We start from the raw sequence: 27,693 nt of genomic DNA, 5'->3' as shown, positions 1-27,693 counted from the left end.
AATTCTGTGGAACTCCCTTCCCTCCTCAATCAGACTTTCACCCAGCCTCCACTCCTTCAAAAAATCTTTGAAAACTCACTTCTTCATTAAAGCGTATCAATTACACTGTCAGCAGGTTTCTCATCCCCCACCTCATGACTCCTTTCCTGCAACTGTCAAAAATGACCTACCAAGCACTCAATAAACCCTTCTCTAACAGAATATTTAATTCCCCTACTCTAACCCTTTGTGTCACTATGCCCCACTCCCTCTAGCATGTAAGCTCATCGAGCAGGGCCCTCAAACCCCTCTGTTCCTGTACGTCCAGTGGTCTGATCTCAATTATGTGTCTGTTAGTCCACCCATTGTACAGCGCTACGGAATTTGTTGGCGCTATATAAATAATAAAATAATAATAATAAAATAATATTAATAATAACAGTCAGTTCTTGAATTTCATGTGATGAAAGCAGAAAAAATGGGCAAGTGAAAATCTGAGTGACTTTGTCAAGGGCTATATAGTGATGGCTAGATGACTGGGTCCGAGCAAGTCTTGTTGGGTGTTCCCAGTATGCAGTGGTTAGTACATACCAAAAGTGATGCAGGGAAGGATAACCGGTTACAGGCATCAGGGGCATGGGTGCCCAATGTAACACAGAAGAGCTACTGTAGCTCAAATTGCTAAAGAACATAATGCTGGCCATGACAGAAATGTGTCAGTACACACGGTGCATTCCAGTTTGCTGTGCATGGGGCTGCAAAGCTGCAGACTGGCCAGAGTGCCAATGACGACCCCTGTCCATTTGAACTGAGATTTTCCAGTTTGGCTATTTTCACCTTAAATTAATTTTGAATTAACCCTGAAGTCAGGGAGACTGCAATCCCAAGACAATTTTTGCCATAACAAGCAACAATGGTTATAAAGCTAAGAAGGCCCCTTCAACGTCCTCAGCACTTTGTCTCTTTTATATCTAAAACAGCTTTCTCCTACAAGTATCTGTTAGCTACCATATTTTGGCCAGTTTTGTGCATGTTGCAAGTCCATCTTGAAATTTGGGAGAATGGTGACATTGTACCAATGCGGTCTGATAAAAAATATTGTTTGAAGTCTCCAGAAGTTGCCAGGTGACCTCAAATATTTGCTTCACACAAAACCGCAAAGATAATCTGTTATATCATGCAGATTTATGTAATATTGAAATTAACTGCAGTTTTAAAATAATAACTTTTTCTCAATATAAAGGGCACTCTGTGTTTTACTTTGCTTGCAGCTAGCTGTTTTAAAAAAAAAATAATAAGAATAATTAATTGCCCTGCACACACAGCCACAATGGCTAAAATTGTAATTAATTATGTATTGCAGTAATTTCAAAACCAGGTGGGTAGAAGTTATCATTATTTCTTTTTTTGTCTTTATTTTTCCCTCATGTTTTCCAAGTGTTGGGCTGAGAGGAAATTGCTCACTGTGACTAAGTAAAGCCTGCTTGTTGCATGCGAACATGTTTTTGTACAACGACGAAAGAAATGCCTTTCTCTCTTCGGCTATGATGCACCTCAGTTACCAGATGTGGAGCATGACTCCGTTGCCTTGTGATATTGAGCCTTAAATCTGCTGAGACACCCCATGCTTGCTTTACAAGCTCATTAATTATAAGCAGATATTCACACTGAATTCCTAGCATTCCCTCCTGTATATCAAGTCTCTTTATGCTGTGCCCTTACATCTCATTTGTAACTGCGCTAATAGACCTGGAGTAGCTAACAGGCAACTCTCAAGCTGTTTTAAAACTGCAATTTCCATGATGCTTCACCATCAGCCTGGTTTAAATGCATTATGGGAGTTCTTTTTCAGAACAGCTGGTGACTTACTTAGGGATTACCCTGCTATAGATTAGACAAATCTCTTAAAGATCACAATAATGTCATACTACTCGATAAAGAATGGTACAATTAGCTGGTCATTAGTTCCATCTACATTCTGGAGCTTGTATCACTTAGTATAGCCATAAATAAAACCCTACATTTATTCATTAGTGTCTTTGTACGATACATGGTGCTCAGGAGTTGCCTCACAAATGACTGACCTCTTTTTAAAATTAAAGGACCATTATAGTTTTAGGAATACAAATGTATATAGTCTCCTAGTCACCATTTGGATGACCCCCAAAAGGTATAAAAGGTATTTTACTTACTATTCACCTGATCCCACACTGCTCTTTCTCTAGCTCTCCCAGCTTCCTTGGATGAGATCATCAGCCTTGGTGATCTCAGCCAATCCAATGCTTTTCCATAGCAAACCATTAGGAGGCTAGTGCGCATGCACGGCAAAACACTGCGCTCTGTAAATCAGACAGTGTATGTGAGACCATCTAAATGAAATACTCGAGTTTCACTTGGCTATTTTTGCGGAAGCACCTCTAATGGCTGTCGGATTAGATTTCAGCAACACCTGGGGCTTAAGCCCAAAGAAAAACTTGATGATCCCCTACAGTGTTAGTGTTGTTATGTTCCCTCCTCCCAACCTAAAAATAGTTTGCTGTTTAAGCTGATTAATGTTTTCCCATTTGGAAATAAAAGTTCTACAGACAGATGTGGGAGTTAAAAATAAAAGATAGAAGATTTTTCTAGCGCTTACAATGTCTAGATGTGAGAGTCTCCCTTGTCTGGTTGTTGATATGGAGTAAAGAAAAATGAAAAATTGGGAGAAGCACTTTGGAGGGATTGTCAAATTTCAAGAGATGTGTAGTTGAAAAAAAGAGGATAAATATATGGTGCAGTATGTCAAATTTCCAAATTAAAAACAGAAGGAAATTCACTTACAGTGTAGGGAGCTATATCTTAGCCCTAGATGTAGCTCCTGGGCAGTACAATCACTGCCTATGGATATAATGAATCAGGTATGCATATGTAACATAAACACAAGAGCAAAAAAACAATAGTGCAATATATCAGGAAACCAAAACTTAATAAATAGTATAAAAAGGCACACTCGCTTATGTTAGAGCCCTCTAATGGCTCCTTGAAAATGGCCTGGAGTAGAATAATCCCCACTCTTTGGATATAGGTGCAGACATGTTTCTTTCTATGGGTAGGTAAAATCCTCACCGTAGATATAAAAAAAACAAAATATAGAATATAGTGCATACCGTGTGGTTATAAGAGCATATAAAAATAGGAGATGTACTCACTTTTTTGAGAGCAAAAAGAAGGTTTTGCTCAATCCAAAACGCTTGGGTTGTATATTCCCAAGGAAAATGATGTATTATCGTCAGGAAGGTACAGGAGTATAATATAGATTACACTTTATTATTACTCACATAAATTAAAGCAAATATGGGAACAAGTATACAAAGCACCACGCGTTTCTCCGAATGGGTAGGCTTTTTCAAGTGCATTATGGGAGTTAACTATAGCTTTTATTCCAGGCTTTCTTGAACACATTATTTGTGAGTTTTGGGGTGATCGCTTGAGGTGTAACAGCCATTGTGCTATTTGTGTTTCTTTAAGACTTGCTGTATCTACATTTTTTTCATATAGCTTTATGTTAACATAAGTTAAGGTTTCATTTAAAGAGACACTAAGTACTATAAAAAAAAACTAGTGCTCTCCTTGAACTCAAAGTCTAGCCCTTCTGCTGCTAGTCTTTCACTTTCACTTTAACATATATTCAAAGCTATCCAAAGCTAGAATGCCAATAATAGGCTGCGAGCAATGAGCTAATCTCATTGTTGTGTAGGGGAGAGGCTTTTTGGTGCCAGGAGAACATTTTTTTTGTCAATCCAAAAAAACAGTTTAACATAAAATTGGTGTAGGGTAATCAAAGACTTGTTGCACCATATCCACGCTACGAGCTGCAGTGTTAATGGAACTTAAACTATTTCTTTTACAATATTGTTGAACTATTTAAAGGTTAATATTCTTAGGGATGTTGATATAGAACATTGCCAATCTGACAATTACCAAACCAAAAAAATAAATAAATCTGATATAAAATGTTCTTATGAAATGAAGGAAAGTGCATAATTTGGGGTAAGCATTTGTCAATAACCTTTGAAAAAATAACACCTCTTCTTCTGAAAGGGTTACTCCAACCACCTTCAGCTTTTTGAAGTGGTCATGATGGTAGAAGCCTTTATATGCAGGGTTTCAGCTTGAAACACTACACATCCAAAGATAGTATTAATTGTGTGATGGGGCAAGTAGCACCCTACTTAGGTACTTGGGCAGCCCAGAAATTTGCATTAAAAAATGTCTGTCATTAGTACGCACTGTGCGCTGCCGACAGACATTCCCTTGCTGGAAGAGCCATCTTCCATCCCTCACTCCCACACTGATATCAACCATCTCATCCTTTCTATTCCATTCTGTATATGTTTGAATTCCCTGCCCTCCCTCCTCATGTCCCTCACTCTACCCTCACTTCGCCAGCTTGGAGCTGGTAAAATGGTCCAATCAAAGAATGAGAAGCCTTCAGACGTGACTTCAGACAGGGAGGGCCGAGCAGCGTCGAGCAGGATCGGGGAGCTTTCCCCGATGCTGGATTAAGGTAAACTTTATTTAAAAATGCTTTTTAGCATTTATATTGAGGGGACCTACAAAATAATGCCAACGTGGTGTTATTCTTACAACAATAAAAAGGTTTGTAAGAACCCTTTAAAAAATTAAAATAAAATAACTTTTTTTCTTCTTTAACACATATAAAATTCACATTATTACACAGGGAAAATTATTTAATCTAACAATCTAACAACTTAGTTAGAACATATGGGACATATTTATACATAGCAAATGCAGAGATGAGTTTATGGGTTCTAAAAGTGAAGCAGTCTCTTATGGAATCCAATGGAATGTTCCTGTTGATTGCTTCTCTTTTGGAACTTTGCCTGAGAATTGCACTTTATAAATAATTTCCATTGCGTTGTTGAATATCCATATAGTACTTGAGTTTGTTTTGCTTAGCTTCCATCACAATATGTAGCAAAACATTGTATATCAGGATGAAATATCCCAGTGTTAGTGCTGACACTGTAGTGTGCTCCGGAGAACAGTAGGATATGATAGAGGACAGTGCAACATACATATTTAGACTACACATGGCATGCTTTGCAATTGTGTTACCTTGTACAGTCCATGGGTTTGACTCTTTGCAGCAGGGCCGCCATCAGGGGGTGACAACCGGCGGTCCTGGGGGGCCCGGACTGCTTTGGCAGTCCAGGGCCCCACAATTACTCTCTGCACATATATATAGCGATGATCGCTATATATATGTGCAGCCGTGGGCCCCCTGCTCCCTGTATTTGCAGAGGGGGCCCAGCGGACTGCAGGAGCACTTTACAGATCTTCCCTGTCTCTAACTCCCGCAAACGTGCAGCCGTTAGAGCGTTGACACGGGTTACCATGGCAACGCTCCGTGCGGGGAGCATACCACATCTCGTGGGAGTTAGAGACAGGGAAGATCTGTAAAGTGCTCCTGCAGTCCGCTGGGCCCCCTCTGCAAATACAGGGAGCCCCACCATGCCACCGGACCACCAGGGATCATGAAATCTTCCCCCCTCCCTGGACCAGGTAAGAAACAGGGAGGGGGGAATAACTTTCATTACATTACATGCATACACTAGTAAACACACACATACACTCTCTGCATTCATTACACTAACATACACTGCATTCATTACACTAACACACACACTGCATTCATTACACTCACACACACTGCATTCACTGCACTAACACACACAAACTGCATTCATTACACTCACACACACTCTGCATTCACTGCACAAACACACACACTGCATTCATTACACTAACACACACACTGCATTCATTGCACTAACACACACACTGCATTCACTGGACTAACACACACTGCATTCATTGCACTAACACACATACTGCATTCATTACACTAACACACACACTGCATTCATTACACTAACACACATTGCATTCATTACACTAACACACACTGCATTCACTGCACTAACACACTCACTGCATTCATTACACTCACACACACTGCATTCACTGCACTAACACACACACACACTGCATTCATTACGCTAACACATACACTGCATTTACTGCACTAACACACATACTGCATTCATTACACTAACACACACACTGCATTCATTACACTAACACACATTGCATTCATTACACTAACACACACTGCATTCACTGCACTAACACACTCACTGCATTCATTACACTCACACACACTGCATTCACTGCACTAACACACACACACACTGCATTCATTACACTAACACATACACTGCATTTACTGCACTAACACACACACTGCATTCATTACACTAACACACACACTGCATTCACTGCACTAACACACACTCTGCATTCATTGCACTAACACACACTCTGCATTCATTACACTGACACACACTCTGCATTCACTGCACTAGCACACACTCTGCATTCACTGCACTAACACATACTCTACATTCACTGCACTAACACATACTCTGCATTCATTACACTAACACACACTCTGCATTCATTACACTAACACACTGCATTTATTACACTGACACACTGCATTAATTACACTAACACACACTCTGCATTCATTACACTGACACACACTCTGCATTCACTACACTAACACACACTGCATTCACTACACTAACACACACTCTCCATTATCATTACACTAACACACACTCTGCATTACACTAACACAAAAATAATATAAAAAGTGATGTCTCACTTTGGTAAAACGCGTAGGTTAGGGGCACTCCCCCAGCTCCCACCTCTCATCTTATGGGTTTAAGATCTATTTTCTCATTTTGATTTAAATAAGTTTCCGATCATTGAAGATTGGGATATAGGAATAGGTTAAACTTGCTCTGCGCAATAGTGATATATTTTATATGCAATGTTATTCATCACAGAAAACATTTCTCTTCATACAAGATTAGGAACATTTAGTGAAAAAGTTATCGCTCAGTGCAATATTTAGTTATACACCTTATTATATTATAGTAACTGCTGATAACCAATTTCTTTGCTGTGTGAATTTATAAATATAAAACTTTAATGTTTTATTATATAATTCAAGATGTTTATTTCAGAATTCCAATATTCAGATCAATACATATTGTTTTAATTAATCATATTATAATCCACTAAGAAACATTTATTTCCTTTTTCTTCTGTATATATTATGTCCCTACAGTATCACTACTCATTTCTCTGCCAATTAGGAGTTAAATCACTTTGTTTATGCAGTCTTAGCCACTCCTCCCCTGGCTATAACTCTTACAGCCTCCCGACATGCTTCCTGAAAAATAGATTTTTAATTTTTAACTTCCCTTTATTTCATGTTTTCTATGTGAGTCACTGTCGGGGGAGATGTGACTATTACTGCATAAACCAAATGATTCAACTCCTAAATTGTAGAGAATTGATAACTGCTTTTGGGTGTTAGAATTTGGTTCAATTGTATACAACACATTGCTACTATACCTCCTCCCCCCTCCCCCCCCCCCCCCCCCCCCACACACACACAAACAAGCACCTTTCCCCCATACTCCTCCTGGCCGTAAATACCTTAATATAACTGTTCCATCTCCATCTTTGTTCTTCAGGCCTCATCTCACACTCATACTCATACTCACTCATAGGAACAGCGACTGTGATGCTCTGCATTTTTTTTTCTTCACCACTTCCCACCCTCCTGCCCACCCAGGTTCTCACTAAATATATAGCATGCTCCTCCAGCTGTTTGAGATTCTCACTCAATTACCTATTCATTGCCATTACATTTTACCAATAGCTGATTCTCTCTGTTAACTCTTTTAGACATCACCTCCAAATTTCCCCTGCTACCTTTTGTTTTAAATCCCCACAGTATCCATTAGATTGTAAGCTCAGGGTCTATCTAGCTAAGCACTTTGTATAAAAGAGCTTGAATGGCTAGTTATCAGCTTACGGGCAGGCCTCTCTCTAGCTTTTGTATTTGTCTGTGTATATTGTACGTTCTCCACTAATTGTACAGCGCTGCGGAATCCGTTGGCGCTTTATAAATACCAGTAATAAATAAATAAATAAAATAAATTAAGCTAATGTTGTTTTGGTACTTAGAAAATCCCATTAACAATTTAGTGAATAATCCTTTGCATTTCCACATTGGTAGAGATTGAGATTTTATTATCCCATTAGTTCATCTGTTTATCAGCTTAACATGATTATTCAGTAAAGTGAGGATTGCTGGAAATTCAAATGGAATTTTAAAAATGATCACAAAGAGACAAATAAGAAAAAAATCCACAAGTCAATTTCCTTTTCAGTTTGGCCATTTTGGCTATACATTTGTAATTCCTGACATTTCTCATCTAATTGACTAACCCTGCAAATGTCTCAAGATAGTTATCAGCAAGTTTACTGTTTAGTGAATAAACCCCTATGCATTGAAGAATAAACATCAAAGAATTCCTAACTGTCTAGAACATCTATTCCAATGGATAAAAAAAAAAAAAAACTAAACAAAAAAACAAACAAACAATATAAATATGTTCAATAGATTTACTTCTCTTTTTAACCCCCCAAAAATGTGGTTTAGATTTATTACTTTCTTTCCAGCTTCTAGTTAGGAAAAGAAACGTATCTAGAAAATGCAGTCTGGCTCCACTCTCAGTTCATTTCAGTTCTTGTATTCTTTTTTTTTTTTTTTTTTTTTTTTTTAAACCCTGTTTCATTCAGCAATCTTTCCAAGAGCTTTGACACTGTGCTTTTCAGGGGGCCTGTCTATTATTGTACCTGCAGGAGGTAGGCTGAGCCTAAATAATTTAAAAGGCATGTGAAGGAGGGGCTGAAGAAAGTCCCAGGGTTTCCGAAGATATACAGTAAAAAAAAAAAATACAACAAACCATCTGCATCTGTGCATGAGTCCAGCAGTTTTCTACATGTTTCTTAGAGATTAGCATTGCTGAGTGCACTGGTCTTTTATGTTCTGTAACATGAGCTTCCCATCGTGCTATTGTTTCCTTATCCTGGTCTACTTCAGCATCTCAGCGGGTACCACTTTTACTTCTGGTTCCCGGTATCTTCGAAATCATTGTTACCCATGTTATTTGCGAAATATAGGATATGGAGCAAGCATTGGTAGCCCCCACACAAGACAAGGTATTTACTTTAACTTTTGTTAAGAGTTAACTTTTATTTTTATTTTTTAATGTGACTGTACATCTAGCATATATATGCGTATCTATATCTACGTATACTTTGAATGATTGGGTGATTGCAGATCATTTGGGGTCTATTCACTAAACATCAAACTGACGGTTACTAATTCATGTATGAATTTCTGGGTATCCAACGTGAATTCAGTTGGACTTTCAAATGTTAGGCCACAGTATCCTAATTGAAAACGTAAACATGTTTCACCCAATTCATCTTTTGCGGTCTCAAACCTGAAATTCACTTTGGATGCTTGTAATATAACTCTTTTTTGAATGTGAGTATGAAAAACAGTTTGCACAATTTAAGCTCAAAAAGTCAAACTGTGACTATAGATGACTTTGAGAATATCTCCAAATCCGCGATTTGTTTTCCTAAAGTATGTAAGTTGGTTTTCATTTCCCTACAATTTAATGTTTAAAAAGTTATCAATCTGGTATTCAGCATTTAAAATATATTAGATAAATGCATATATATTCCTCATAATTATACATTATTTCCTACTATTTCTACTGGAAAGCCATACCATGTATCTACCACACCTTTTTGCAAAATAGTGTTCATTCTCCTGATTTTTTTTCCGGGAGTAATGTGCTGGATAAACTAAAAGATTGCAAGCTGCTATCTAAACCTTAGTTATTATTACACTTATAAGAATATGCATGTTGGTAAGCAAGGGTAAACAAATCATCCTTACAAATATCCTGCATATCTCTTTTTTTAGATACAGTGGCTGAATAGTGCAAAATATTTCTTCTTTATTTATAATGTGTAATTCAACTCCGCTTGATGGCGACACACTTCCGTTCTATAAATATATTCAGGGTACCACTGACCATTTATCCCTACAAGCTGATGCTTTTGAATGGAAGGTCTAGTCTCTCTTTTGGGCTAGAATGCCTCTTTTCCTGTTAGGTAAAGGCTGGGGAAAAGTAGTGTGATTTGGCACAACTTTCTAAAGAAAGAAAGTCAAAATTCCAAATGTTTACATGTACAGCACAAATGTCACATACATATGAACACAACAAAATACATTCTCTGGAGTTGAACACTTATTAGTTGTTTTTTTGTGTGCGTGTCATAATTCTATATTTATGGAATTTGAGAACTGGAATGTCTGTTTTCAATCATTTATTTGGTCTGTTTAATAATCTCTGGGTTAAATAAGTTAAATAAGCTGCTGCTTATTTAACTGGCAAATAGATGGACAAGTCAAGGCTAAATAAATTCTCTATTCCTTGACATCAATAGTAACCTTCAAGTGTTTCTTTTCTTTTGTGACAGTTCTGATTTGGAACCCATGTTATGAATTACCCCTTTGGCATCCTCTCTGGAACGCAGGAGAAAAACAAATAGATTTTCTGTTGTTGCGTATGCTGTTTAATTAACCAATGCACTGCACATGTGCAAGTTGTTAAAAATTCCTAACAATTTGTACAGCTCAATTAACTATGTGAAGGACCAATGGCATGCCAGGAGCAAGTCATTATATGAAGTCATTTACCAGAGCTATGGTCCATGAGAGGTTAACCAATACAAAAGAATAATTCTTTAATTACTGGCACACCATCAAAGTCAAATCCAACTCAGGAATGCCCTGCAAGTCTATGCATCTAGCTGACTCTGCAGTTCTGAGGTTGAAACGTGTGGATCTTAAAATATAAGCTGAATCCAACTTAAAATTTAAAACAGGGCATTTCCTAACAAAGTAACGTGTTCCCCACAGCTTGATGGGTTAATATTAAATGTTGTAGGATGTCATGTGACATGGAACCTGCAAGTTCAAAGCCAACTGGACCAGGGTACTTTTGGCTAGTGAACTATCTTGGCCATGATCACAATCCACAGATGTTCAAGGGATGGTTGGTGCTATAATATATTATTTAATAATATGTGAAATCTCTTTATTTGTATTCTTAACTAGCACAGTGGTAGCAAACTGATAGTTCTAAAACTATTGTGACACAGAAACTACCACGCCAGCTTGATGTGGTCAGATCAAGGTTTTAGCCCTGTCACCTAAATAGGCCAAAACAGTCACATTTAAAATGTTTCCAATTTGTCTATTTTGGCCTATAATTTGACATTTACTTTGAATACTTGCCAATATACACTTTAGTGAAAAAAAAAGCCTGACTGGACAATTACACTAAAAGTATGAACAAGTAAATCAAAGGAATGGAAATAAAGTAACTTGTTGCTAAGAGTGAACATGAGTCAGTTTGACTTGTTAGATCTTTTTTTAAGTGTCTAAATATGTGAGTCAGCACAGTCATTCCTTGACCCGAGGCGGTGTCTACATAGTTTGCACGTGTTGATAATTTTGCTAACATATACAAAAAGAATTGCTGATCTCTAGATGTGTTTATTCTTCTATAATAAATATTAGAAATTCGATATGAAAGAAATTGGAAGCCTGTAATATTGTCTGCAGATTTGGTGGTTAAGTCAAAGGATTGCTATATTACAGAGACACTCCTGGCACTGTGACCGCTGCACCTTGTTTAACCCCTTAAGGACACATGACATGTGTGACATGTCATGATTCCCTTTTATTCCAGAAGTTTGGTCCTTAAGGGGTTAAGTAGTTATGGTAGCAGGGTAACAGTCTCTTCAGTCGTGTTTGGGTAATTTAAACAAAAGAGGAGATAAGGTTGCGCCAAAACAGAATAGACAGAGTATAGTTTTAAATATATAAAAAATCCAACATATAAAAAAATAAAATATAAAAAAGAATATATTATCTTTTCTGTTTTGGTACAACCTTATCTCCTCTTTTGTTTAGTTTTTACTTACTTGTGGTGCTTAGAGGGAGCCCCACCATAGGTGTGCTGCCTCATTTACATGTATTCTACATTATGTGTTTGGTTTTTAGAGCGCTGATTCTTTTCCGTTTTGTTTGGGTAATTTGTTTGAACAAAGAAAATATGGCCTTTAAGTAGTAGCTCCGCCTACAAGCTCTGTCAATCAAAGTGCTAAACCACCAAGCTCTCAACATGCACAGTGCACTGATTTGGAAGGAATTGCAGTTGCTACAACCTGGGAGAAAACACTTGCAAATCCAGGAGCGTACTATCTCTATGAGTACTGGTGCAAGGCGCACTTGGCCACAGGCCACATCAATCTAGAGATGCAAACTGTGATGCCAGCAGCATTATAGGAGACATGGTGCAACATTCATAAGTTGTATTCATGAATAAAACAGAGCTGCTGGTAGTTTGCTGAATAACGTTATTTATGTTTTTGTAAACTGTTTATTCTTATGCATGTGCCTATCCGCTGTATAGGTTATTTTAGTCCTTTTAGACCTTGCAACACTGGTCTCTATATTGCTGGCATGCCTCCCTGGCTGAGATCACCAGTCTTGATGATCTCATCCAATACAATGCTTACACATAGCAAAGCAAAATATATATAATTATTATGTCCCCATTCTCAGGGCCCCTTCCCGATCCCTATTTGACCATGGTGGTATATACATCATTCTGTAATATCACACTTTAGGGGGGCTTATAGTTTTTATATTTTTTGTTAACCACTGGATAAAAAGACCGAAGAGATACTGAGTCAGTGGACCTAGAAGAATAAGTAATTGTGGTGCATTGGTAGTCTTTACTAGCATGAGAAAAAAAGTGAATTCAAAGTAAATTCCAAATGAAATTCTCACAACAATTCTCACTTTGGCAAAAAGCCCAATTAGTGCAGCAAGTAGACGTTATGCAGAAATGAACAATTCAATATATAGTTTAATACATACCTGGATTAGTCTTGCAGTTGATTTTGGAGACAGTACATTGATTGCAATTCTGATTAGAAATATTGGAGGCTGTGTAATGGCATACAATAAGTAAATAATAACAATTCAGTTAGATTGTATTTCTGTATAACAGGCTAAGTAAGTTATTTAGTCATTTCTGAATTCAAACAAACTGACCCTCCAAACAAACACACTGCAGCATTCAAACACTGGTTATCCACTACATACTACTGCACTTAATTGGCGTTAGACTCTATCAACCATACACCTATATTGACCCTCCATTGTGTTCACACACACTGCTTTCACTAAAATAGAAAATACACACATGCTTATACACTGACACATTATATACAACCATATATTTTCTAAAATACACACTACCATACACAAAAGCACACTTGCATTCACACATTTCCACTATACAAAGCTATCTCTGTATACACGCAACTACACTTAGCACAAATTTATCCCTGTTTCCACTCTCACATTTGTATATTTATCTGAACTCACATGTGCTGATGCTAAGGTATACAAATAAGCACATGCTGGACAACTTTAAAATGAACTTTAGAAACCACAAACACTTGCATGTATGCATAATGACACTACACACTAACACAGACATAGTTACATAGTTACATAGCTGAAAAGAGACTTGCGTCCATCAAGTTCAGCCTTCCTCACATTTGTTTTTTGCTGTTGATCCAAAAGAAGGCAAAAAAACCCAGTTTGAAGCACAATTTTGCAACAAGCTAGGAAAAAAATCCTTCTTGATCCCAGAATGGCAGTCAAATTTATCCTTGGATCCAGGGCCGGCCTTAGGCATTTGGGCGCCTTGTGCAAAAAATCTTCACAGCGCCCCCCCCTCCCCCACTCCTTACCCCTTCCCACACACCCTGTCACACACACACACACACACAGGCAGGCAGACAGCCATACACACACACACACACACACAAACACACTCAGGCAGTCATACACAGACAGCCACACACAAACACACACACAGACATAGAATGTGACGGCAGATAAGAACCATTCGGCCCATCTAGTCTGCCCAGACAGTCACACATAGGCAGTCACACACAAACACACACACACACAGGCAGACAGCCACACACACACAAAGGCAGACAGCCACACACACAGCCACACACAAACACACAGGCAGACAGCCAAACACACAGAGGCAAACAGCCACACACACACACACAGTCACACACACACAGACAAACAGTCAAACACACACTATCAGACAGCCACACACACACAGTCACACACACACACACACACTGGCAGACAGTCACACACACACACACGCAGACAGTCACACACACACACACACAAACATAGGCAAACAGTCACACACACACAGGCAGACAGCCACACACAGTCAGACACACACACTCACTAACAGACAAACACACTCACAGACACACACTAACAGACACAGACACACACTAACATACACAGACACACACTAACATACACAGACACACACTAACATACACACACTAACAGACACACACTAACAGACACACACTAACATACACACACTAACAGACACACACTAACAGACACAGACACACACTAACATACACACACACACTAACAGACACAGACACACACTAACATACACACACACACACACACGCACCCACATTAACACATTTTTTTAAATTTATTTAGACACCCCCCAGCCTCCTTACCTTTGGGAATGCTGGGGGGGGTCTCTTCCTCCCTGGTGGTCCAGTGGCTGCTGGGCTGGGCGGGCGGCGCTGGCGGGCGGCTGGCGAGGGAGCACTTCCTCTGAGCTGTTTGCTCAGCTCCCTCGCGCGCCGCAGAGTGAGGCTGGGAGCCGGAATATGATGTCATATTCCGGCTCCCAGCCTCACTCTGCGGCGCGCGAGGGAGCTGAGCATACAGCTCAGAGGAAGTGCTCCCTCGCCAGCCGCCCGCCAGCGCCGCCCGACCGCCCGGCATGTCTGTTAGCCGCAAGGCTAACTAGACATTTGCCTTGGGCATTTGGGGGCGGCTTTTTTTGACGCCCCCTGGAAAATGCCGCCCAAGGCAAATGCCTTGTTAGCATTGCGGCTAACAGACATGCCGTGTGAGCTATGCGGCCGCAGGGCGCCCCCTGCACCATGGCGCCCTGTGCGGCCGCACAGCTCGCACACCCCTAAGGCCGGCCCTGCTTGGATCAAGCAGTTATTACCCTACATTGAAAGATTATATCCTTGAATATTCTGTTTTTGCAAGTATGCATCTAGTAGCTGTTTGAACATCTGTATGGACTCTGATAAAACCACTTCTTCAGGCAGAGAATTCCACATCCTTATTGTTCTTACAGTAAAAAAACATTTCCTTTGCCTTAGACGAAATCTTCTTTCTTCCAGTCTAAACGCATGACCTCGTGTCCTATGTAAAGTCCGGTTTGTGAATAGATTTCCACACAATGGTTTGTATTGGCCCCGAATATATTTGCATAATGTTATCATATCCCCTCTGGGGCAACGTTTTTCTAAACTAAATAGGTTTAAATTTGTTAACCTTTCTTCATAGCTGATATGTTCCATTCCTTTTATTAATTTTGTAGCCCGTCTCTGCACTTTTTCTAGTGCCATAATATCCTTCTTTAGAACAGGTGACAATGTATGCAAATGGACACAATCATTGACAATTACAATACATACAAAAATGCACTTGTGTATTCACATTGACTCTATGAACATAAATACATGCATGCCTACATACTGCGCACACACACCCTTTGTGAATGAAGTCGTGCATCAACCATGTATGTGGGCACCTGTGGTTTGGTCTTTCTTTATGTGTCGATGAAGATAAACAGGAAGTTAAATTGAGAGTGTCCATGCCCCACGTATTAGAAAGTAAGAAGTGTGGTTTCCACTGCTGGTACATCTAACTGAAGACTTATAGCTGAAGTGATTTTTGCTCACTGCAGTTATAGCAAACTGTGCATAGGGTGATAAGGACAGGGGACCCTCTTGTCCTACAAGATATGCAAAGAGCATACATTTAGGAATAATACATTTTTTTTTTTTTTTTTTAATTTCTATTCTTTTTCCAGGCAGACATTGTGTACAGATTGTCTAGTTTGACTCTTCGCTACAGATAAAAGTAGTCTCATGAGTATATGAATGGGATTTCTGATGCCCCAGGAGAGAAAAAGTGATGCTGTCAATCAACATAAAAAAACTAAAGTAAACAAACTAAAGGCTAACACAAGAATTCTCAGAATTTGCTGAAGCGTGGTGCTGTTAAAATCCCACTGGCTCCCAGTATGCAGCAAAAATCAGCTTGAAAAAAATCTCAGTAATGAGGAAAAATTACTGTTAATAAAATATGATTGCAAAGTGTTTGGAACCTTTCAAAGAACCACACAAATTTAGTTTTCACCTTTTGGTGGATTTAACCGTTATTATTTATTTGTTTACCCTTAGAGATTTATATAAATATTTATATAAAAAACATTGTATATAGAGAAATAATAAAATGTAAAGCTATATAGATTCAGATGGTTCATGTTTTAAATGTTTAAACCTCAGTGTCACAGTTTCTATCCCTGGTAGAGTCAACTCAAGATCTCATGCTCAGCCATCACTAAGTAACACTTGGTTAGGTAATACTAGTAACAGCTAGCATACTCGTATGCTGGTACCAGTTATGCCCAGTGTATGCATGAGTGTCCTGCGGGCTGGGGTAGTAGAAGCAACACTAACCTTAAAATACCTGTACGGTACCTGTTATATTTAAAATATATATATATATATTTTTTTAAATGTTTTTTGTTCCCTTCAGGTGGTGTATCTACTCTACATATATTATTTAGTTATTTTCTAAGAGCAAAGCTAGCTTTATAGCATGATGTTTCCCCTGGTTCTATTATTATTATTATAAAAAAGTGCTGTCCAATCCCATGACATTGTAAACTTCACCTATGACATTCCCTGTCATATATATGCGGGATAAAATGTCTGTACAAGCGTTATATGTCAATACGCATGCAAAAATAAAGAATGTAAAAAAAAAATTAAATATGGATGTATATGATTTTGGCAGACAGTAAATATAAATGTGTATAACATCTAAACAGTGATGGGTTATAGCGAGGACTTTAGGGCTGGGCCCGACCGCATAATGTTTGGAATAATAAGCTTTTAAAAAATATATATTGTCAATAAAAAAGGAGTAAACTGCTGACAGGGGACAGGTTTAACTTGCAAAGTCCAGTTAAAATGGTGAAAATATTCCTCCACAACTCCACAACTGTCTCATTGTTAATGAATGATGGCTGGCTGGGGAAGCTGTTAAACAGATGACTTGTGAGAAACTTAGGTTTGTTAAAGCTAAGAGACCAGACCTTAAACCTGCTCAGTCTGTTGCTATCATTACTTTGACCCATTGTGTTTGCACTAAGGTATCTGAGCCTGGATGCTTAATAGTTTATATCTATTACATTATAATCCTAAAGCGCTACATAAAAATTGACTTGACTCTGAGTCTTGTAATGCAACTGTTTTGATTTCAGTCCCCACATGGGACATTTCGTTCATGCTCACTAATGTCTAATATTGATGCAATAATATGCTCAAACTTTGCTCAAGTAGGCAGGTACATACTGTTATCTATAGGCCCAGGGAGCTGCGGCAATGCAAGCCTCTGAACATTGAATACAGAGACTAGCTCTCTGTATCCAGCTCTGCAAGCTTGTCCTTCAATACAACTACAGCACCGTATACACACAATGCAACCCTGTTTTTTTTTTCCATTTTTGGTGTTAGTGGAGGCCTCATGTTTGAGTTTCGCCTAAGGCCTCACAAAGCCTAGAGCCACCACTGCCCAGAAGTGCATATCTGTTGAAGATTCTTGCCACACTATCCACATTTTCAAGGGGCTATTCATACCAACATTGTCTTGTCATTAGTCCTCAAGTCTTCTTCTTTGATTCTTTTATGATTACGTTTCTTCTTTGCTGATAGTTTTAATAATTTCCTAATTTAGAATAATTTATTATATTAGGGCAGGAATAGCCTAACTCAGTACTTTAAGCAGTTTCCTGTATACTAACTAATACATCAAATTCCAGATTAAGAAACAGCACACACAAAATTTTTTTTTATATTTCCCAAGGCTACTTGTAAAATCACCTGTTTTAGGAAACAAATATGAGGATTCAGTTACACCATATGGCCATATCGTGTTATGCCAACCACTATCACCAGGTGATTTCAAGTAACCTTGTAAAATTGAATACTGTGTTTTTGTGTGCGCTGTTCCTTAATCTGTATTTTTTAGAAATGTGGGTCTTTCCAGCAGCACCGCTACTAAGAAATGCATATTCCAAGTGTGCTCTTAATTCCTTTTTTTTTTCTAAGTAACACATAATTTGCATTGGTTTTTAAAGAAATAAAATATATTTTTTGATTATTTTGACATCCATTGTAATATTTCATAAGAGTCCAATGGGATAGGAGGTGGAGTTTGCGGAGTACGGCATGGAATCAAACAGTATCGGTGGAGTCTAGAACCCCACCATCTCAAATCATTGTCAGCTGTCAGTAAGCATATCTCTGCTGACTAAAATACATTATTTTTGCAACTATTTTAAGTGTCTGTCAGTCAAACGGGCTTGCTCTTTGTGCAAGTATATTTAGTTTTCACATGATTTCCATACCTGACTGACGGAAAAATTGGTGGTTCCAGCCAAGAAAGGATAATTCTGCAAAAATGACTGAACCTACTAAAAGGGAAATGCTTATATTTTAATAATGCAATAGCCTGGGTCTAAGCAGAGCCTAATATTATTCCTGATACCCATAAGAATATAGTCAGCTGTCAGATCAGGAGTTTCTGAGTCAAAATATTAGAGTTTGCAAGTGTAATGACTCTGCAAGTCAAGTCATCACTGAGTGATGAGGCCACACTCGCTTCAAAGAGGACACATATTGGGAGTTTGTTTTGGAAGTTTGCCCAAAAAGGATCATCATAGAATTGTGAGTTATTTTGCACAGAAATATCTGCCTCTGCCATTTCAGAAGGTAGATGTGACATCAACAAGAAGCGATATTACTTTAAATATATAAAAACTGAGTCTCAGTGTTAAAAAATATATATATTATTATTATTATTATTATTATATTATTTATAGAGCGCCGTCAAATTCCGCAGCGCTTTACAATGGGTGGACGAACAGACATGTAGTTGTAACCAGACAAGTTGGACACACAGGAACAGAGGGGTTGAGAGCCCTGCTCAATGAGCTTACATGCTAGAGGGAGTGGGGTAAAATGACACAAACTAATGACACATACTATTTTTCACTTATTGGCTATAGAGTCTCAGAACAGTTTTACTTTAAATCTAGTGGGAGATCAGTGTTCTATCATGTTCATATCCCATTTGTATACAGTGGGCTGTTATATAAAGTTAGTAATACATTGTGTCAGCCAGCTGTGGTATTTCGTGCATATGGAAGTAATTAGTCACTCGAGGTTTAGACAATGGCGCATGTAATAGTCACAGCTGTATAAAATCCCATGATATATGATGGCTGCCAGCTTCCCCTCTCTTAATCTTCATTTCTGTATAGGGGAGACTGGAAAGAAGTTCATTCTCTCTGTCATTTTGTTATCCCAGAGCAACGACTATAGACATTGGCACTGAACCATGTAACAAAGGGCCTGCTAAGGTTAAGATACGATTCCTCTCAGCACTAGAAATGGAACGTTACTGAAATAATATGAAAAATGCTTAAATCAATAGACAAGCTCATTCAATATACCATTAATTGGGGTCAACTGCACACATTTTGTTTTTAAAATAGAGGCTAAGGGGTCTACCCACTAAGGACCAACTTTCAACCAAGTTTTTAAATAAAAAATCAGTTCAAAAAGTTGAATGAAGTCTATTCAAGGTAGGGGCATTAAGTCAGCCATTAAGTGCATTACCATCAGCTCTTTGTGCTAATGTGAAGTGCATGGTTCTTAAAGCACCCTGACCCAATCTCATTAACAAGAGTGGCTTATGTGGCAGCCCACCAGGGGTGTTAAGCAGCAGTAACCATTTGGTTCTAAGTTGTTTGTATGAATTTTGTCCCTATTGTTCATGCACTGTGTGCACCCTGCACGAATACTAAGTAGGTATCTCCTTACTCTTATCAGCCATTAGTAATACACAGACCAATAATGTGCCCTTATTAATTAAACGGAAGGAAACGAAATAGCCTCTACACAGAACACCACTGTAAGACTATATAGTTCCTCTCGACATACGAGTGCTATTTGTATGTCAGGGACACCCCTATCACCCTGACAGAAGTGGTTAGATAGCCAGAGATACCACCCTAGGAGCCAGAGCTAAAAAAAACTATAGAATGAAACCAAATTATAAACAACTTGAATAGAGTCCAAAAACAAAAAATAGAAATGAAACTATAAAACCATTAATTGCAGTACTTGAAAACCAAGCAATAATAATGCAATGTATGTTATATGTTTCACGTTACTTAACAAATTAAGCGGGCAAGGTATTTAAATAGTATGCTGTAAATTTTAGCACTAATAATCACTGAAGTGGAGTCTTCTGCATATGGGGCTGCGTAGCAGCAGACTGCTCAGTGTGCCCATGTTGACTTCTGTACACCAGCGATAGCGCCTTTAATGGGGATGTCAGAACTGGGCCATGCAGCAATGGAAGATGGTTGTCTGGTCTCTCGGTCTCAGTCTCTCAGTGGTCTTTTTCAGCAGGATAATGCACCATATCATACTGCAAAAATTGTTCAGTAATGGTTTGAGAAACATAACAAAGAGTTCAAGGTGTTGTCTTGGCCTCCAAATTCCCTAGATCTGAAGTCGAATGAGCATCTGTGGGATGTACTAGAACTTCAAATCTGATCCATGGAGGCCCCACTTCACAACTTGCAGGACTTAAATGATCTGCTGCTAATGTCTTGGTGCCAGATACCACAAAACATGTTCAGACGTCTTGTGGAATCCATTCCTCAATGCATCAAAGCTGTTTTGGCAGCATGGGGGGGATACATTGTATTAGGCATGTGGTTTTAATGTTGTGGTTGATCAGTGTAGTTTATATACTTTTCTCAACCTGACAAAAGTGCCCCAACAAAAACTAAAATATCTGCAACCCTCTTCCCACATATATTTAGGGGAATCATCCATAACTACTACCAGTAAAAACAATTACTACCTTACTTAATCCCATAATTTACAATGTCCATATGTCATTATCTTCAGACATATTTAATAGGTCCACAATATAAATGAATCCACACAACCCCATGGAAACATTTCAAGTGTTAAGTTTGTCCATGCACAAAAGCTTGTCTCTGCCCTTAATATCAATAGAGTTCCAAAATGGCATTTTTCAGCTTGGCAACCCATTCTTCGACTTAATATGAATCAGTAACCCTTTTTTTTATTTATAGATTAATATATCCTATGCTATAACAATTCAGTAAGACATCTTGCTTAGACCATGTCCAGTGTCCTTTGGGTCTCCATTGTGCTAGGAATCCCAGTACCACTACAGCAAACCATTTATTGGGACGCTGTCTGGAAACAGATCAGTATGATAAGATTTTTGGGACCCAGGTATTTAGAACTTCTGGCCTAGAGTTAAAGGGACACTCCAGGCACCCAGACCACTTCTGCTCATTGGAGTGGTCTGGGTGCCAACTCCCACTACCCTTAACCCTGCAAGTGTAATTATTGCAGTTTTTCATAAACTGCAATAATTACATTGCAGGGTTATCTCCACCTCTAGTGGCTGTCTACTAGACAGCCACTAGAGGTCACTTCCTAGTTTCTAGCACAGGTTTCCTGTGCTAGAGCGTCGCTGGACGTCCTCACGCTGTGTGAGGACCTCCAGCGTCGCTCAAAACCCCATAGGAAAGCATTGAAATGATTTTTCAATGCTTTCCTATGGGGAGACTTAATGCGCATGCGCGGCATTTCCGCGCATGCGCATTAGGTCTCCTCGGCCGGTGAGCGAGATTAGTCTCGCCCACCGGCCGACGTAATCACTAGGAGGAGCGTCACGGAGGCGGAGAAAGCGGCGAGGGACATCGCCGCTGTCCCAGGTAAGTGACTGAAGGGGTTTTCACCCCTTCAGTAACCGGGGATTGGGGGGTGGGAGGGAGAGGGACCCTCCAGTGCCAGAAAAACGGATCGTTTTTCTGGCACTGGAGTTTCCCTTTAAACATTACAGTTTTACATATTGAGTGTCTATTCACTCTACAGTCCAGTATATTCTTTAATCTAGGCATTTTCACAAAATTCAGTAACACAAAGTAAAAATTAATTTTAATGCTTACACAAAGTTAAAAACAAGTCTGAGACTGACTTAAAATTTACCATGGAGCAATGCATTCTGCTGATATGACACAGGATTATGAATTATTAAGTTATCTGTGTTTCCAGAATGTTGCACATATTCTGTTGTTTTTGTGTGTATTTCTGTTTTTGTAAAATACAATCAGCAGGGCTTCATTTTTCCAAGGATTTAGTGATTAAACATTTCCAAACATGTTCAAAAAAGGTTTAATAAAACAAGGGGATTTTTTTTTTCCAAATTGAATTCCATTCTGATTAACCTTTTATTTTTATTCTCAAAATATGTTCCAACAATCATCAAACAGTTCTACAACAAATTACAACATGCAAATATTATATGTAAACCACTATAATTATAATTTGATGTTCCCCACGCCTCTGTCCTGTGATATAAAACGTTAAGCATGATTAATATTTGTAAACATTATATACTGTAGATAAGATAAACACAGATACAGCACATATATAACTACTTCACTTTCTCTACCTCCCCTTTACTTGAAGGTACTCTGCAAAGTCCTAACAACTACAGTTAATGCTATTTACACTGATCAGTCACAAATCCAGTGATAGGTGAAGTGAATAACATTGATTACATTGGCACCTGTCATGGGGTGGGATATATAAGGCAATGAGTGAACAGTCAGTTCTTGAATTTCATGTGTTGGAAGCAGGGAAAATGAAGAAAAGATCTGAGTGACTTTGACAAGGGCCAAATAGTGATGTCCAGTGTCTCCAAAATAGCAAGTCTTGTGGGGTATTTCCAGTATGCAGTGGTTAGTACCTACCAAGAGTGGTGCAAGGGAGGATAGCCAGTGAACCGGCATCTGGGTCATATGCGCTCAAGACTCATTGATGCACGTGGGGAGCCACGGCAAGCCCGTCTGGTCCAATCAAACAGAAGAGCAACTGTAGCTAACTTGCTGAAAAACTTGCTAGCCATGATAGAAAGTTGTCAGAACACACAGTGCATTGCAGTTTGCTGCATATGGGTTGAGTAGCAACAGACTGATCATTGGGGTTATGATGATCCCTGTCCACCACCAAAAGTGCCTTTAGTGGAGACGTGAGCCTAAGAACTGGACCATGGAGCAATGGGATAATGTTGCCTGGTGTGATGAACCACATTCTCTTTAAGATCAGGTGGATGGCCGGCTGCATGTGCGTCATTTACTTGGGGAAAAGATGGCAGCAGGATGCACTATGGGAAGACGGCATGCAGGCAGTGTTATGATCTAGGCAATGTTCTGCAGGAAAACCTTGGGTCCTACATTCATGTGGATGTTACTTTGACACATGCCACCTACCTAGAGATTGTTGCAGACCCTTCAAGGCAATGTGGTACCCTGCGGTTGCAGTTCCCTAATGGCAGCATCCTCTACCAGCAGGGTAATGCACCCTGCTATACTTCAAAAATTGTTCAGGATTAGTTTGAGGAACATGACAGACAGTTCAAGGTGTTGCCTCCAAATTTCTGAGATCTCAATCTGATTGAGCATATGTGGGATGTGCTGGAATAACAAATTCGATCCATGGAGGACTCACATCACAATTTACAGGACTTCAAGTTAGTGTGTGTATTTTTCAGTTTCCTATATGTGTAAGTGTAAGTGTCTCAGTTTCCTCTGTGTGTAAATGTGTTTGTGTCAGTGTCCTCTGTGTGTAAATGTGTGTGTCAGTGTCATCTGTGTGGAGGTGTGTATGTCAGTGTCCTCTGTGTGTAAATATGTGTGTGCCAGTGTCCTTTGTATGTAAGTGTGTGTGTCAGCATGCTCTGTGTGTACCTATGTGTGTGTCCTTCAGTAAGTATGCGTCTGTCAGTGAATGTATGTTTCTGCGAGTGTGTCTGTCAGTGTGTGTCAAATCAGTGAAAGTATGTCTGTCAGTGAGTGTGTCCTCTGTGTTTAAATGTATGTGTGTGTCAATGTTCTCTGTGTTTGCTTTTGTGTGTCTGTATCCTCTGTGTCTTGTACTAGTGTCTTACATGTAAAACAATCCTGCTTATAGATGGAGCGATTGAGTATTTGACATTAGACATTTGTAAAGGGGAGGGGTTAGCAAGAGGACCACGCCCATCTGGGCAACCAAAATAAATTCTGCACCAAGGCACCCAGACATGGAAAGGGGTTCAGTGGCCACACTTATCTATTTGTTTAAGAAGAGTGCCATTAATACACATCTAATATTAAGCAACTACCCAGAAACTTGCAAATATGGAGCAGAATGCAGCCTCTGGTAGATTGGGCTCCAGGTGTCTTATATTCTAAAGACATATGCTTCATCATCAACTCTTGTAAACCTTTAAACAAAGCATAAATAAGTCAGTACAATTCTCAGTAAAATCCACATTAATTAATACAAAAGAATAGCAATACGCACTAAAACCATATAGTCAAAATCCAACAAAATGGGCGGGGCCGGGACCTGAAGCGGAGCGGACGCCATTATAGCGAGCTCCCACCTTGCAAATCAAAATCCGCCAAAATCTCGGAAAATACCCACCATCCGACCCGGAGCACACCAGAACAGGGTCCAGAACAACACACCGAACCGGCAGATGCCTTTCCGGTACACTCCAAAGTCGGGGAGTGCAAAACGCAGGCCTAAGGCCTACCACGCTCCGAGCTTACACGGACTCGAGCAGCTACTCAGCGGGACCTACCTACAGGGTGATTCCGATCCGGAAGACGACTTTGACCCGTACGGGCCGGAGACTCACATACCCATGGGAAAACGCACACAGAAGGCTCACATGGGCTCCTCTACAGCACAGGACATTGGAACTCTGCTCCAGCGCCCAGCACAGCCCAAAACTACCACCATGGCCCAAACTCAATCCCACTCACCGGCCCACTCATCATCAACCCAAACAGACGCAGCACTCACAATGCCGGCAACGAACACTGCAATGGGAGACTCTAATTTTGCCACTAAACAGGACCTACAAAACTGGGTCAAAGATATACAGAAGACGTTGGCTGTTGATGTGGGACGCCTGAAAACCGACATGCACAATGTCACAGTGCGAGTCCAAACCTCCGAACAAGACATCACGCACCTCCAAACCGACATGGCTAACATGCAAGACGCAGTACACCAACTGCAAGCCACACAGCATAACTTAATGCTGCAAATGTCCGCTCTGGAGGACCGAGCCAGGCGAAATCATGTAAAAATAAGGGGAATACCTGCAGAGATCCAGGCCACCGAACTGCCACAATACATCCGAAGACTCTTAGCCACCATCTTACCGCCGGCAGCTAATCGAAAATTCGGGCTGGACGGTGTATACAGACTCCCAGCTTCCTCCAGGACGCCTAACTTGCCCACCAGAGATGTCATATTGCGATGCGCCTCCACCCACGACAAAGCACAGCTCCTGGCAGCAACCAGAGGTAAAACCCCTCTTACCTTTGAAACGACCCAGCTGTCGTTTTACCAAGATCTCACCAGGGCCACGTTACAATGGCGCAAGACACTATCACATTTTACAACTCATTTGCGCACCCTAGGAGTACCATACCGATGGGGACCACGAAGATCCCTGATAATCCCCCACAACGAACTCACTCACACGGTAACATCGAGCGAAGAGGCACCAGCACTCCTGAAGAAACTTGGACTACCAGACCTACCTGCCGTCTTACCACAAGTGTCACAGCACGAGATGGGAGACCCGGCCACCAGCATGCCGTTCACCCCGAGAGACAGGCCACAACCGAGTCCCCACACTTGACAACAACAGCTGGAGCAAACACAAGGGCCTACACTACTAGGCAGACTTGGCCGGGAACAGGGTACTTCTCAACCCTCCCACACACTGCTCTAACCAGTAACTTGGCCGATGGACTATGGGACTAAACGTTTTATATTTCTTTTCTGCTTTTTATTTCCTTTAATCCTAGGTTTAAAGTTTATATATGTAATTCCAGCCCTGATAAGTACAAGCTGAGACAAGGCTCTGGGCCTGCGAAAGGTACCAACACACTGATGCTCCCCCCCACCCTGCCGCCCCCTTGGTCAGGGGTAATATACCATCAAAACCGCCTCACACAAAATAGGTCCCACTACCCGATTAAAATATAACATCCCGCACGTAACATACCATAACCACTAATCCTCCTTGCACCCACGCTTCTAACATGAGCCTACACTTAGACATGTAGGGAACCTAATATTAACATTCGTACATCTTGTTAAATAGTATGCTTAACCCCGCATGAGACCAACCTCAGCTCACACTCTGTTTTAGATGGAAAAGCACTTGTTTTCTTACTTATGTTGCATATCGGAAAGTTTCAGCCTGTCTATATTTCTGTGACATGCTAATGAATACTGTTTTTATACCAATGCTCCATTAGAATGTCAGCATACACGCTGCTGTCCTACACTTACTGTTGACTTACATTATGATCTTCCACAATTGATATTGACGACCCACCGACATACCTACCATGTTACCCTTCCTTAAACCTGAAAGTGTTAACTTAAGTGTATGCATGTTTAAAATGTAACTCAATTTGCTGTTTCATGTTTGATAAAAAGAAAAATATGTGCTTTAACAGAATGCCACTCATAGAACTACCATGATTATGCCTGCAGTAGCTGTCGTGGCCCTGCACGCTTGCCTGTACCCTATATGCACATGCAAAAATAAAGAATTTAAAAAAAAAAAAAAAAATCCAACAAAATGTAGTGATAGTAATATGGCTGCCCTTCATACTTCCCTTGAATTTGTTACGCACAACCACCACTTTCTACTTTTGCTTCCTGGATCATGATCATGGAAAACAAATGAGTGGGGAGATTTTGTCTCTTATTTATTTATCTCACCACAACGTTAACTTACAATGTAAATGCTTTCACAGAAATTTCCATCGTTGAACACGAGCTGTGGTTTCTGACAGGATTAGGCGAGTCTGATCATTTGGTCTACATGGATCATAACCAGAGCAGTGGTGTAGAATTTTTTTTTCTGTTGGAGTCTACAGAAATATAATTTTTAATTTGGAAAAATGTACCGCTTTCTGTGCTCATTTGTATTTATAAAATTCTGAGAGTAGAAACACAATGTGTGTGTGTGTGTATGTTTTGCATGTACATTGGGATTTGCAGATGTTGAACAACATACATAGCAGAAGAGTTTTAAATTAGTGAAGAGTTTTGACAGTCTTTTTCATCTATTCACAACTTTAATAGTCATTAGTTTAATGTTGTCCGAGTGGTTTCCACTTGTGGACCAAAGAAGTGCCATGAGTCATGCTAAGCTGGTTATATAGTCCATTCAGTTCATGACCTGAGCAGTGCTAAAAAAGCTACATTTCAAAGCTTGCTAAGGTATTCCCACAAAATGCAGGTTGGAAACAAATTAAGAGT

At 39.7% G+C, this 27,693-nt stretch overlaps 1 protein-coding gene across 2 annotated transcripts in view; it reads left to right on the top strand.

Moving 5' to 3' along the window:
• The window catches only part of MEGF6 (multiple EGF like domains 6), a 517,377-nt gene that overhangs the window by 371,445 nt on the left and 118,239 nt on the right, over positions 1-27,693 (top strand). Inside the window, exon 1 of one of the 2 annotated variants that reach the window (XM_063435730.1) lies at positions 8,912-9,129. The exons of the other annotated variant lie outside the window; for it this stretch is intronic. Within the exon in view, the coding sequence (XP_063291800.1) occupies positions 8,952-9,129 (178 nt within the window). The 5' untranslated portion in view covers positions 8,912-8,951. Of the gene's footprint in view, positions 1-8,911; positions 9,130-27,693 lie in introns of those variants that run through there. 2 annotated transcript variants of the gene reach the window in all.

The sequence above is a fragment of the Pelobates fuscus genome, chromosome 11 (assembly GCF_036172605.1).
Source record: "Pelobates fuscus isolate aPelFus1 chromosome 11, aPelFus1.pri, whole genome shotgun sequence".
Lineage (NCBI taxonomy): Eukaryota > Metazoa > Chordata > Amphibia > Anura > Pelobatidae > Pelobates > Pelobates fuscus.
The sequence above is the reverse complement of the archived record's forward strand: the minus strand, read 5'-3'. Positions and strand labels throughout refer to the sequence as shown.